The 13832-nt window shown below is 40.7% G+C and overlaps 2 protein-coding genes across 2 annotated transcripts in view; one reads left to right on the forward strand and one right to left on the reverse strand.

Moving 5' to 3' along the window:
* Window positions 1-677: 677 nt before the first annotated feature.
* On the reverse strand, window positions 678-9172 carry LOC310799307 (proteasome subunit alpha type-5). The gene is made up of 10 exons (XM_083661904.1): window positions 9109-9172; window positions 8797-8840; window positions 8367-8433; window positions 8116-8242; window positions 6712-6779; window positions 6464-6571; window positions 5100-5158; window positions 4853-4955; window positions 4332-4418; window positions 678-1066 (listed from the first exon to the last, which is right to left on the reverse strand). The coding sequence occupies exons 2-10, from the start codon at window positions 8823-8825 to the stop codon at window positions 989-991; spliced, it is 726 nt and encodes a 241-aa protein (XP_083518030.1). The 5' UTR covers window positions 8826-8840; window positions 9109-9172; the 3' UTR covers window positions 678-988.
* Window positions 9173-10828: 1656 nt separating this feature from the next.
* LOC310799295 (matrix remodeling-associated protein 8-like) overlaps window positions 10829-13832 on the forward strand; it is an 18534-nt gene continuing 15530 nt past the window's right edge. The window contains exons 1-3 of the mRNA XM_083661890.1: window positions 10829-11093; window positions 12857-12883; window positions 13196-13501. Of these exons, the coding sequence (XP_083518016.1) occupies window positions 11042-11093; window positions 12857-12883; window positions 13196-13501 (385 nt within the window). The 5' untranslated portion in view covers window positions 10829-11041. The remainder of the gene's footprint in view (window positions 11094-12856; window positions 12884-13195; window positions 13502-13832) is intronic.

A 13832-nucleotide genomic window follows, 5' to 3' on the forward strand; every position in this document is an offset into this window, starting at 1 on the left:
CCTCATCATCATCGCATGCATCTTCGAATAACGGCCCATCCACCATGGCAGAGGATTGGTCGAAACTAGAATAACCTCCAATTCCATTGGACTCCACGGATCTTTCTCAACAGAGCTGCCTACTCGCCCGCAGTGCAGGAGGTGCGTCTGTCCCACCATGGTCTGTCCGTGTGGTATTGAACTGCCCCCTGCTGGACAAGTCGCGGAATGACTGACTAACAGCGACCAGTATAAATACCTGCCCATGCTGACAATTTATTCTTATTTTTAGAACTCCTTAGCGATTCCACCTTACCGTTATTGAAAATAAGAATTTGTTCTTAATTAACTTGCCTGTTTAAATAAAGGTTGATGATGACTTCCGGTGCAGTGAAAACAATTCTCGTTTTGATTTTACATCAGTACAAGGTCAAGGTTTATTTTATACATAAAGTATCTGTATTTAAGTTTGTCTTTAGCAGATGTTGCCTTGTCTTGAGGCCGCATGCTGTACTGGTCAAAACGTGTTATGTCTGTGGCACTGTGCTGTGATGCTGCAGCTCCAAATGAACAAAGCTTTGTGGATAAAACCAATTGTGATTCTGACATGTTGAATTTATTCATCATCAGTGAACCCTGTATATATCAATGAGATACTATGACACTACATGATACAGAAGAAGTGCATTGAGTCAAACCACTTTTTGAATACAACAGTTTAATTATTGATCACTATCGATCGGTAACAAAAAGTATCCCCCCTGCCCCATTTTTTACTGTCGCTCAGTTGTACGCACTGATCTGACAACTGTACAGAACTGTAGAAATCTGCAGTATTAGTAGCCTTATATAAGTAAATGAACACATTACAAAGAGAACCCTCTTATGCAAACAGAAGGAAGGAGAGAGTCTGGCTGATGGTGTGTGCCTGGTGACATTCGGCCCAGCTGGACTTCAGTCCCCCTCCTCTCCTGTCCGGAGCTCAAAGCGAGACAAGTCCGTTTCTGCCCTAGATGTCCTTGATCACATCCTCCAGCTCCTCTTTGGAGAACATGTGGAAGGTCTTCCCGGGCTCTATTGTTGCCAGCTAGAGAAGAGACAGGGAAACCTGGCATTAAAGCTGGAGATTTAAATGTAGGCAATAGGGATGTTCATTTTGAAAATTTTCCAAAATCGATAATCGGTGAATATTAACGATCAATTATCGATCATCGATTTTATTAATACTTAGAAAATTTTCAATATTTTCATTTTTTTTTTTTTTACAAAATATATGGCAGAAAATACGAAAGACAACGTGTTCTCCTCAATGAACTCTTTATTTCAATGTGTCTCCTCTCCAACACTGCTGTCCCCGGCGCATGCCGGTGTGAATTCCCCATGTTTAAAACAGTTTTGTTGGCACAAAGGCCCGTGCCCAGCCAGAAAACTAGAGACTATATGAAGCTCCACCTCACGTTAGTCGGCTGTGCAATGGAGTGGGGCGAGGAGGAACGAATTCCACCCAAACCTAGTCCAATTTTTTTTTTTTTTTTTTTTTTTTAATAATTAAAAAATCGATCCAAATGCCACAGGATCGATTCCAATCCTTAACGATCGATTATCGATTTTCGATAATTGATGAACATCCCTAGTAGGCAATCTGGCTAAAACCTGAAACTGACCCACAAAGTGACACAGCTGATATGTCTTAATTGCATTTCTTTCTTCCATCGACAAATCTGCCGTTAGAAATTAATTGACCTTTTCTAAGCCCCGCCCCCAGGTCAACTTTCACGTGTAGAGAGCAGCAGAGCAGAGGTGTTGGTGTGTAGAACTGCTTCCCCTGTGCTCAGACAATATCATACAATACGAGTTTATACATCTCACTACTAGAAGGCAGAGGGGTTCCGCGGCGCACAATTGCTCAACTGCGCATGCTTAGAACATTGTGCGAAGAGCGGCGCTAGAAATAAGCGCAGTATTTCTAGTCATGTTAAAGAGGAGAATGTGTACTTTCAGATAGTATAAATCATGTTATACTTACTTGTAGTAAAGCTTTTAAATGAACAGAAAACCTAAAACTTTAAGTGGAAAAAAGTCTTAAAGGAGATTTTTTTTTTTTTTACAACCTTGTTTTCATCTTATTTTATGTTAACACATTCACTGCCAGCTGTTTTTTTTTTTACTGTAGGTAGCTTCTGCCAGAGGTTTTTTTTTGAGGATTCTGGCTCATCTTTCAAGACCTGAGGATTCTTTTCTGCTAAGATTTTGTGAACACAAAATATCTAAAAAGAACTAATAGAATGTGTGCTTTCTCTGTCTAAAAGAGTTAGTTTGTAGAGTTAGTAGTTATGTAGGCATTAGCACTTGAATACAGCATGGTTTCAGCGTCTGAAAATTTAAGCTGAGATAAATAGCTTTTTGTGAAATTCGATAGAACAGTCACTTTAACCATTCATTTTTGGCATCAGTAAGACGTCAGACATCTAAACAATAGTTTTGAACAGTAATTTCCTCCATAACAGCAGGAAACACCCCTCTCCTTCAAACTCCTCCCTCCGTGTGTGTTCTTCTTGGCTGCAGCGGGCGTGTCACAAGCTCGTTTCTGCTGCTGCTGTAACCTCGCGTCACCAGGCTCACTGCTTTGCTGCTGCTCCTGTCTGCTGGCGGCCGCTGGGCAAGTCTGGATGGGCTCGCTCGTTTCTTGGAGTTTCGGTTGAGAGCTTTGATGAAGCTTTTGCGATTCTGGTCTTATTTATGCTGCGTGTTTCAAAGTGTGTTCCACCCGTAATCTATTATGCAAATTTGCAATCCCTCACCGCCAGCAATCAGCGCGAAAGCGAAAGCGTTTTCGCCAATCCATTCTACAGTATGAGAATGGTTTCATCGCGCGTTCCCCTGCAGTTTTGGCTCTGCTTTTTCTAGTCTGGGAGAGCACTGTGGAATGGGTTGTACACGTTCGGTGGCTCCAATATTTATATAAGAGATGTAAAAGGGTTAGATGCACATCCCACGGTAAAAAATTTTTTTTTTTTTTTTGACGTATTAACACGTCATTGGCAGTCAACCGTTGGATTTTTTTTGACGTATTAACACGTCATTGGCAGTGAACGTGTTAAACTCATTAAACTTGTGTTTATTTGAGCCGGAGTAAAGCTAATGTGGATACAAAGTGAGGAGCAACAGGCTGAGGGGAGGTGGTCACAAGCTACTAAAACAAGTCTTCATTTTCTCTCTCTTTTACAAGAACAATCTGAGCCTGTGTCCGGTGTAGGGATGCACCGATATGAAAATGTTGGCCGATACCGATAACCGATATTAACATTGCTGTTATGGCCGATAACCGATATTTACCAATGTCGATATCATCTGTATAAAAACACATTTATTTCTATGATAATCAAATTTTGTACATACTGAAAAACACATGTAAACACTGTGAATTTGAAAAAGTACTGCGTTTCTTTATTTCAAAAACATTTGTAAAAGCCCATAAATCATAGCTTTACTGCATTATTTCATCTCAATGTGAAGAATTTGGCTGATAATGATAACCGATATTAACATTGCAACATCGGGCCGATACCGATATGTTAAAAAATGACTAACATCGGCCGATACCGATATGATTGCCGATATATTGTGCATCCCTAGTCCGGTGCATAAATAAGCTTGTTTAGTGGACGTATGTGCAGGCTTTTAAGGCAGGGGGGCATGTGGGCAAAGCGACTGAAGCCATCTTAGTCAATACTGCACCCATTTCAAAAGAATCTGCTCACATGACTTAGTTATACATAAACAAATGTGAAAATAGGGTCCAGGCTGAAAAATACAGAAATCCTCCTTTAAACTCAGTTCTCAGAAAGACGACTTGCCTTTTCCACCATCTTATGTTCAAATTAAAAGCCTAAGACTGTCCAGCTGGTTGTGGGTAATACAGAACAGTAATTATTAGAATGTATTGATCATTGTCTGTTCAAAAGACACAAAAACTTTTGTGAAGGGTGGAAATGTTTGTTACCTCAAAAACTATACATCACTTATATTTTGACATTCTGAGTGAGAGCAGAATGAGTTGAAGGGTTTGATGTAGTATAATATATGTACAGTATGTAGTGTTAAAGTTGTGTGCACTGTCAATTTTAAAATGTGTGAATTTAGTTAAAAAAAAAAAGTGTAGCTTGGAAAGTCAGCTAGAGTGAATTATGACATAATGCACTCTAGGCTGGCTCCATAGACTGCTACAAGCTTGCTCAACTGCTATTGGAGCACAGAGTAAAAATGGGCGGGACTTCGGAAAGGTCAATTAGAACATTCGGCACACACACCCTGCAGACGTAAAGAGCAGCGGTCAGAAATGAGGAACTAACCTCAATGTTGGTGGCGTTGAGCTTCTCCTCCATCACCTGCTTCAAGATGGTGAGGGATGACTTGATGGCATCTTTTAATGTCATGGACTGTCCAAGTTCCCCAAGGAAAGAAGAAAGAAACCCAAAACTTTGAATATCATGGACTGTCAAGTTCCCCAAGGAAACAAGAGAAAAACCCAAAACTCAGATCTCCGTTAAGCCTATTATAGACCGAATCGCACTGTGATGTTTTGTTAACAACAAAGGTTGTTTCCAGGTAGACACGTGCCGATGTGGAGATATCACAAATGTGTTTATTTCTGTTGTCATTTTGAGCCGTAACTGTAACGTTAAATATATACCCTAGTTAAACATGGTGGTGCAACCTATCTGACATTTGGTTGTGCTTATTTTATGTAGCGTCTGTGTTGATAAACCAAATCTACCCAGCAGTGACACCTACCGCCACACCTCAACTTAACAGTGTCAGTCATCAGTGATAATTTGCTCCGCTAATTAACTCACTGAACATGAATATGTACCTTATGGTAGACCTCCTGCAGAGAGCTCTGGGCTCCCTCAGATGCTGAGCCGATGGCCCGAGCATCACACTGCACAAACGTGCCTGATGGGTCCATGTGGTACCTGGATTCACACACATACACACACACACACACAGTGTTTATTTATTTTTTACATTTGCTTGAAACAGAGGAAAGAAAACAGAATCAACCAGGTTGCTATTTAAAAAGTGAGAAGTGCATAAGGTGCAAAATAATATTGACATACAGCTGGGGTCCTTTCTCATCCAGTCCGCCGAACAGGAGTGCTACGCCGAAGGGCCGACTCTGTGAGAAGAGAAGAGTATAGCAACAGCATAGAAGATTATAGCAGACACCAGTGTTGTAGTCAAGTCACTATATCTCTAGTCCAAGTCGAGTCTCAAATCCCCAGTATTCAAGTCTGAGTGCAAGTCCAAGTCACGAAAGAAGAGTCCGAGTCAAGTCCCCATCACCCGAGTCCGAGGCCGGAGTAACGCTACGTTCACACAGGGCACCTACGCCTTGCCTTAACCCACGCCTACCTACGCCTACAAACCTTGAGCTGCGCGTGAACCTATCACACGCTTTTGCGATCACACCGCACACCTATTCCACGCTGAACCTGAGCCGAGTTAAAAGCGCCTCTCCTCTCTCCCGAGTGTTTTTTTTTTGTCACGTGTGGTCCCGAATTATCATGGGTAGGTAAAATAAATCGGATATATATTTAATGTGCTATTGATGCTGGATATGTATAACCAGGTCTCCTTCTTGGGTGACTGCTGTCATAGAGAACTGGATGCTGTTGTACTAAGTGGATTAACTTTTCATTGTCCATCTTGCTTCTTCGGTCGCTATTCTCTCTCCTGAAGATTTGTTTACCGACGGGGAGAAAGCCCCACGTGATAGCCACCCGTCAATCACTCTCTCTCTCTCTCTGCTCAACGCTGTTGTAGTAACACCATTTTATTTTGAAATTCAGTTGACTTTGCTATTTCCCACGGATATTGTCGCGTTTTTCCTTCATGGCTTGACAGAAGAAGTCTGCCTTCACGCGCCTAGTCGGCTTGAAAATAGAACTCACGCCTAAACGATAAAATCGGCACAGCTCAGGCAAGGCGTGGGTACACGCAAGGTTCACGTTGAGGCGCCCGGTGTACACAGCCTCATTGACTAAAAAGGACGGCTATTTAAAAGCGTGGGTAAAGGCAAGGCGTAGGCAAGGCTTGGGTGCCCTGTGTGAACGTAGCCTTAGGCTACTGAACATGAGCATGAATGCGCATGTAGGTGGAACACACGTGCCCGTCCTTGCACAAAATTGTTTTGTATATCACAGTATTAATATAGCTATCACTACGTTAAAACAAACAAAAACTCCCAACTTCAGATTCTGAATGCATGAATGCTCGACTCTCAAGTCATCAGTGCTCAAGTCCAAGTCGAGTCACGAGTCCCGAAAATGTGTCCAGGACTCGGACTGGAGTCCGACTCGACTCTACTACAACATTGGTAGACTAGAAGACACACATGCCGGGTCATCCAGTTGTCAAAACAAAGAGCTTGTTGGGTTGGAGGTTGAATGGCTTTTTCACTGAGATGAGCTGAGGGACTGACCATAGCACCAGGATCTGCGTCCTCCTCTCCAAACTGCAGTGCCAGGTTGGACACAGCCTGAGTCACACTCTCCACTGTCATGGTCTCGTTGTAAGTGAACCAGTGGTTCTGAGGAGGGATGTACAGAGTTTTAAATGCAGTGGAACAACACAGACAGCAAATTGTATCATTTTAACTGTGCACTCATCATTCTACACATACTCATCATTATAATATACTGTACATACTCATCATTATAATATACATACTTGTGTTTCCACTCTTGCTTTGTCGATCAGAGTCTTGGCATCAGCTATCAAGCCACTCATGGCACAACCTTTGAGGTGGAAAGAAGGAAGATTAAGAGATTGTCTGTGCTTTACACAATGCAGTTTAAAGTAACGTGTAAGTCAAGTTATAAATTACGTCCTTTAGGGTTCCCAGACATTTTCATGGATACAATTTAAAAAACTTTTCCATGAAATGTGAGGCGGTGAGGTGACTGAATCAATAGAAATGATTACTACATTGGACAAATAGGACACAACTCTTGGATCTTTAACATCCAATATAAAGAGTTGTGTCCTAGTGCTTTAGAGTCCCTGCATCACATGCATGGAAGCTAATGAAATAAAACATACTGAAGATTTTCCATAAAAATAATCTTGTGATATAAAATACAAGAAACACTAAAATCCACATATTCGAGCTACGTTATGTCAACAGCTACAGAAAATAAATTTGACATATTACCGTATTACACTTTACGTGGAAAGTTATTATCCATGGAAGATTACTGTAACAATTTCATTACCCACACACACACACACACACACACACACATCAAAATTCCATTACTTTTCCAAAACTTTCAGGGATTTTATTAGTTCCATAACTTTTCCAGGGCAGGAAAACCAGGTTTTGAATAGGGCTGGGTTCAAAAAAATCGATTCTCCATTTTTAATCGATTTTTATTTTAATCCTCGATTATCGATTCATATGTCCAGAGATCGATTTTTTTTTATAAAAAAAAAATCAAAATCAAAAAAAGAATAATAAACAGGCTAAAATATTATGCTGTGTGTGGTAGTTGAAACATAGTTTCAAGTTGACGTTTATTTATGTTTGTAGTTGAAACATAAATACTGTAGGCTACATGAATGGAAATGTTTGAACATTAATATCTACTTTTAGAAATTATATAGGCTGAAATCAAATCACTGTGCATAATTGTGAAAGTGTCTTTATTGACAGATGAAAAGGCTGTTATTTACCCTTCGTCACCACCTGGTGAGTAAATATATGTGTAATAAAACCATTAAAATTGACAACAGGTCTGCAACTTTTTTTCCCCATGTATCTACTTGGCGCAAAAAAGGTTGGGAACCCCTGTGTTACATAACTGGACAGTCATGTAATTCAGGGTACAGCTCAAAAAACACGTTTTGGTATCACTAACCAAATCCATATTGAAATGAATCGAATCGGAATCGAATCGAAATTAATCGATTCGCAACCTTGTGAATCGGAATCGAATCGATTCTTGAAATTTGAACCAATACCCAGCTCTAGTTTTGAAACCCAATTACTTTCCAGGTTTTCCCTGACCATGACCTGAAAACAAAGTACCTCTCTTTAGCTAGCATCCAAACCGAGCATTTATTTCCACTTACCAATGTGACTGTCAATCTCCACAATCTTCTCAATGCTGCTGGGCTCCATCAGAGGAGAGGTGATCCTCTTCTCCACAGCCAGACACACACCCTCCGATGTCTGGATACCTATGGCTGTGGAGCCCAACTGGGAGAGCATAATGACAACAGGGAGAGATTATGAGCATATACCACACTCAACAAGTATAACGATCCCAAAGGAGTGTGATCTGCACCCAATTGATAAAACTGAAGTGGTTCTTAATACTCACCTTTATAGCCTCTATGGCATATTCAACCTGGAACAACCTTCCCTCAGGAGAGAATGTATTTACCCCTCTGAAAGACAAATGTTATTTTAGTATCAAAACAAAACCTCTGAAAGACAAATGTTATTTTAGTATCAAAACAAAACAAACCCGTGCACAGTTTATACTGCACTATCATAGGCCGATATTGAAAGTGAAAGCAGTGCATTCAGTTAACTCGGCTGCTAACCGTTAGCTGACTGTAACAGCAGCAACAAAGTTAAGAACAAAGGTTTGAAACAGCAGTTAGTAGTTACAGGTTTCTTTTAGCCGTTATAATGCCACATTTGCCTAGATAACTTTCCAACATGCGTGAACTGACTGAGCACAGACTGTTCCCCACTGCCTGCCTATGTGATGAGAAATGACAAAGCAGTTTGCGCACATTACCTACCTGTCATATTCCGATCTAGTCAGAAACATCTTTAAATATGGCACCTGCAAAAAGAAAGATTATTAACGATAAGCGATACATAATGCATTTAGACAATTACAAACACAGTAAAGATTAGAAAGTCTTTACCGGGTCATTAGCTAGCTAATAGCTGAGGTAGCTTAGCAAGCGTGCTAACGAACACCAAAACACTACAACACGTACGCGGAAACTATTCATATGGAACCAATGTCAACATTTTCTATTCAATCAATCTAATTTTAAAGTTCAGTGGAATTATTGCAAACCAATGCACTTGATAGACTAATTTACCTCTCAAGACAGACCCTTGAATGAGTTCGCTTGTTTCAGGTGGAAGCGTCTGCGGTGTAACGTCCAAAAGACGCCGATATTCAACAACAACAAAGCAGAAAGATATGTTCCGCCTGTGCGTTATTTTGTTAGCGACTACTAGAAACTCTTGTTTGCAAACACTGTTTCCGTATTTATTACACTGAAATATTTTTCATTTTACTGCACATGCAAAATCACACATATCTTAGATCATTGCAGAAGAATTTCCTCGTATTCAAATTGGTGCTGTAGTGTGTCTCCCATATGGTCTAGCGGTTAGGATTCCTGGTTTTCACCCAGGCGGCCCGGGTTCGACTCCCGGTATGGGAACGACCTTTTCCCAAATGGATGTATCTCTCTCTTTCTGCAACCGGTAGGTAAATACATTTGCCAGACTATCTCCCTGCACCGGGAAATAGTAAGTAAACTATATCCCTGCCGAAGTGTCGCTGAGCAACACCAAGTTCCAATTAACTGTAGGCTCGCCTTTCATCTGACTCATAGGACGCTGTTGTTTGTTATTGTGATACACGTGACTTGACCTGCCAAACGCAGACTTATCTGCACGCTATAGCACGGTGTCGGCCACAGAGGGTCGCCACTGAGCTGAGTACGCACGCACATGCATGCACGGACCACGACGCACGCAGTCGCGCACGTAGGCAAAGAAAGAAAGAAAGAAAGAAAGAAAGAAAGAAAGAAAGAAAGAAAGAAAGAAAGAAAGAAAGAAAGAAAGAAAGAAAGAAAGAAAGAAAGACTGATGGTAAAAGTAGGACAAAACATGTTTGACCTTTCAATGATTTAGATAAATGGAATTTTAAGCAGTACCAATTAAAAAGTCCTCTATGAAAGTTTCATTTTATATTACCCTTGGCAGTGCCAAGGGTAATATAAAATGAAGTTGGCAGTAGCCTACAGTGTTGAGGGTAACTCATTACAAAAGTAATATTAGCCTACAGTTAATATTACTTTTAGCAATAACTCAGTAATATTAGCAATAGGATTTCGGTTATACCGGTTATACCGGGCCTTATTTTGTCAAGTAACACAAGTTACAAATAGATTTTTTTAATCAAAGCACATATTTAAATAAAGATACAATCATTTCCTAATCAAATTGTGTGTTTTTATGCATAACCACGATAGACGACAATAACAAAGGAAAATGATAACATTTTGAATTTTGGACAGTTTACACTGACTTCAAGGCGGTTGAAATTATTTTTCGAGTTGGTTCCGGGGCAGCGATGTCATTCTGCTACTGCTGTTATTTTGGCGACAATTATGCAAAAGGAGTGTAATAAGTAACACGTTACTCTACACAGCCAGTAATATTGTAAAGTAACGTCATTACTTTCAAATGAAAGTAACTAGCCCAAAACTGCCTACAACTGACCCCCAGGTGACCCCCAACAGCTGTTGTGACTGCGCAGCATAGTTTTGGATATATTTGTGGCCAATATCTATAGATTACTGGTATGAGGAATCATTAACAGTAGGGTAGCCTAATTAGTGTATAGTCAGTCTCCTAAGTAAATGCATAATGTTCATTATTAAACCAAGCACATGAGTTTTATAGTCAGCGGGGTTGAGGGGAGCTGGAGATGCTGGTGGTGTTGGGTTTCATTCCGCGGGTGGGATCAGAACAGAACAGTGAACAGTTTGGTTGGTAGGGTAGGGGTTTGGTTATGTGGCGTGGCGCTGTGTGTGCTGCTCACAGCTGTCTGTATCCCAGCAAACAGGCGCTGCTGTCTGCGGATGAAGACGCTCAGGGTGATTTGCCAGGTGCGCAGCTCATAGCTAGGTCATAGGCTACTATAGGTAAGCTAAGTCAGGTTATACTGTAGTAGGTAGGCTAGTCACTGTGACACATGTCATACATGTAGGCTAACACCACGCTTCACTTTTTAACATGAAGATCGAGAGAGAGGACGTCATTTTTCAAGCTCTCCTCTTGATTCACAGTAAGTAGACTGCACTTTGCTTTCTGTTGTTTTCACACTGTTGTGAGTGTGTGTGTGTGTGTGTGTGTGTGTGTGTGTGTGTGTGTGTGTGTGCGCGCGTGTGTGTGTGCGTGCGTGTGCGTGCGTGTGCGTGTGCGTGTGTGTGTGTGTGTTATGGAATTAAATGTAAAATAGGCTACTCCCGCTGAATAGCCTACTGTTGCTGCTGTTGTTGGATCTCTACGGTTTTAACTTGACAACAAAAACATTCTAAATTGAACCCCAGCTCACTTCCTGTTGCTGTGTTTACAGTAGGCCTAGGACAGAACTGACAATTCCGTGAAAACTATTGAACTACTAGGCTATTGTATGTTGAACTGCTACTGAAATAGCATAGGCCTAATAGTCAATTGAATATTATTACTACTACTATAGGCTACTACTAGGCTACTACTACCACCACCACCACCACCACCACCAATAAAAAGCTTAAAATAATGTTTGAAAACACCATAAGTTGATATGGAGAGGCAGAAATGAGAGAATATATTTATTTGACTATAGGCTACTGAAGTTGAAATTAAAGCCAAAGTTCATGTGCTCGCTCCAACTCATCCAGACTCACACAGACACAACAGATTCCAGTTCACTGAGTTTCAGTGAGTAACGTCTTAGTGTTATGTATGACTACTTATGTAGTCCAGTTTTTCACTTTGCAGCCCACGGGGAAAAACACATCAAAAGATGGATATTAGTCATAGTGGAAACTTTCCCTTTTTTAATTTTTTTAAACATTCTTTGTTTTTGACATAGGCTACTGTAAAACTTCAATTAATAGCCCAGGGGACAGGTGTTTAGACTAAATTCTTGCTCAGCAAATATTAGAAATATCAAATTGTTTATTTAAACCAGTACGAATAGCATGCTATAAATGAACGTGATACAATGGCTGATGACTGAGGCCCATCTTAAATAATCTTATCAACAATAAAATGCTGAATGCCAAAGTGTATAACGTAAAAAAAAAAATGGGACTGTGTGCTTTTAATTTAAGTTTTACGGTATTTAGTTCCTCACAATTCAGTAGTACAGATGTCAGAAGAGTGAGAGCTATCAGCATTGCCATGTATTCCATACTGTACCCAAGTCTAGAGCAGAACTAATATAACTGCAGTCTCGCATGCATCAGATGTTTATTATGACTCAACTCAACCGGAGTCACGATTTTAATGACATGTAGCCTATTGAGACGTGAAGGATGAAGAGAAGACTTGAGACTTGACTTGGGTTCTGGTGACTTGGGAATTGACTTTGACTTGTTGATCAGATGAAGTTGAATTAAAATGTCTTGACAAAAGGTCATTGTGTTTGTTTGTGGAAATGACTCAGAATGAAAGTGATGAGATTTGCTGCACCAGATGACTGAAGCTAAATTAGTTTTTCTGAATTTATATGGAATGATTGCATTAATTAATAAACCAATCAAAGTGATGATGCCTGACACTGTTCTGACTTGACTTGATGATCTGCACTTGAGACTTGACATTACAGTGATGACTTGATTTGCACTCGACATGGTGATCTCAACTCAAACAAAGCTGACTTGGTCACACGTCAGAATATTAACGTTGGATCACTTGAACTTGATTTAGATGATAATCTGTATTTAGAGGTAGGGTCCACAACAACTGAGGCTTATACATGTTTTCAAGTGAAAAAAGCCTAACAAAGATTGTCTGTTTAAGTGATTATCCCTCTCTGTTTTTCAACTATTTCTATTTCAGTCCCCGTGGTCTGCCTCTTCACTGCAGGTATGCTCTCTCTCTCTCTCTCTCTCTCTCTGGTGTGTGTGTGCGTGCGTGCGTGCGTGTGTGTGTGTGATACCGACAGTATAGTGACACCATAAACTGCTCCAAATGACATCATCATGACATCATTTGGTCCAGGAAGTTTTGTGGTTGAACGGAAGTTAAACATTGTTCATTTGCATATACTACCGATTTTGTAAAGATACAAAGCTAGTTGAGAATTGACAAAGTGGACTAGCCTTTAAGTTTAAATGATGCATATGGAACAGGCGCACAGTGTTACTGTATAAACTGTTGTCCCTGTCTGTCCTCCAGTCTCAGGCCAGTCTGACAGCAGCAGCAGCGTAGTGGTGGCAGGTTATAATGTGAGCGCCCCCGCTGGGTCGAGGGCGGTGCTGCAGTGTGTGAGCGGGCGCATGGTGTGGACCAGGGACAGACTGAAGGACAGGCAGAGGGTGGTGCACTGGGACCTGTACCGGGCCCGGCCAGACTATGCCATGGAGAGAGTGGCGGATATGTTCTCTGCAGGAGACCAGAGGATCTACAACTCCTACAACCACGGCCGTGTCAGCCTCAGCCAGACCGCCTTCAAGGACGGAAACTTCTCCCTGGTCATCAGAGGTCACAACACTCAACTCCTTTGACCTTCACGTCTGTAGCCGTTTGTGCATTGATCATTCAGTATGAACGCTGATGCATTATGTTCTGATTTTGTGTTCATCAATAATAATAATAATAATAATAATAATAATGATAAAGGTAATAATAATAATAATAATAATAATAATAATAAACATTTTATTTGCAATTTACTTTTCATTACAAGTAAATGTCAAAGTGCTACAGAGTAAATATATAAAGAAAACAGGTAAAAAAACAAGTTAAGGCAAGGCTCTGTACAAAAAGGAAGGTTTTTAGGCCATCAAGACATCATTATAACAGATCACCTTAA

This window comes from Poromitra crassiceps, assembly GCF_964638095.1.
Source record: "Poromitra crassiceps genome assembly, chromosome: 27".
Taxonomy (NCBI): domain Eukaryota; kingdom Metazoa; phylum Chordata; class Actinopteri; order Beryciformes; family Melamphaidae; genus Poromitra; species Poromitra crassiceps.

What these genes read in the sequence shown, in the direction of transcription:
- LOC310799307 (XM_083661904.1), bottom strand. Translation starts at nt 8,825, where the DNA reads ATGTTTCTGACTAGATCGGAATATGACAG. An exon ending in AAGCAAGAGTGGAAACACAA is followed by an intron (nt 6,572 to 6,711) that starts GTATGTATATTA and finishes ATCCCTCCTCAG; the next exon opens with AACCACTGGTTCACTTACAA. An exon ending in TGCAGGAGGTCTACCATAAG is followed by an intron (nt 4,419 to 4,852) that starts GTACATATTCAT and finishes GAACTTGGACAG; the next exon opens with TCCATGACATTAAAAGATGC.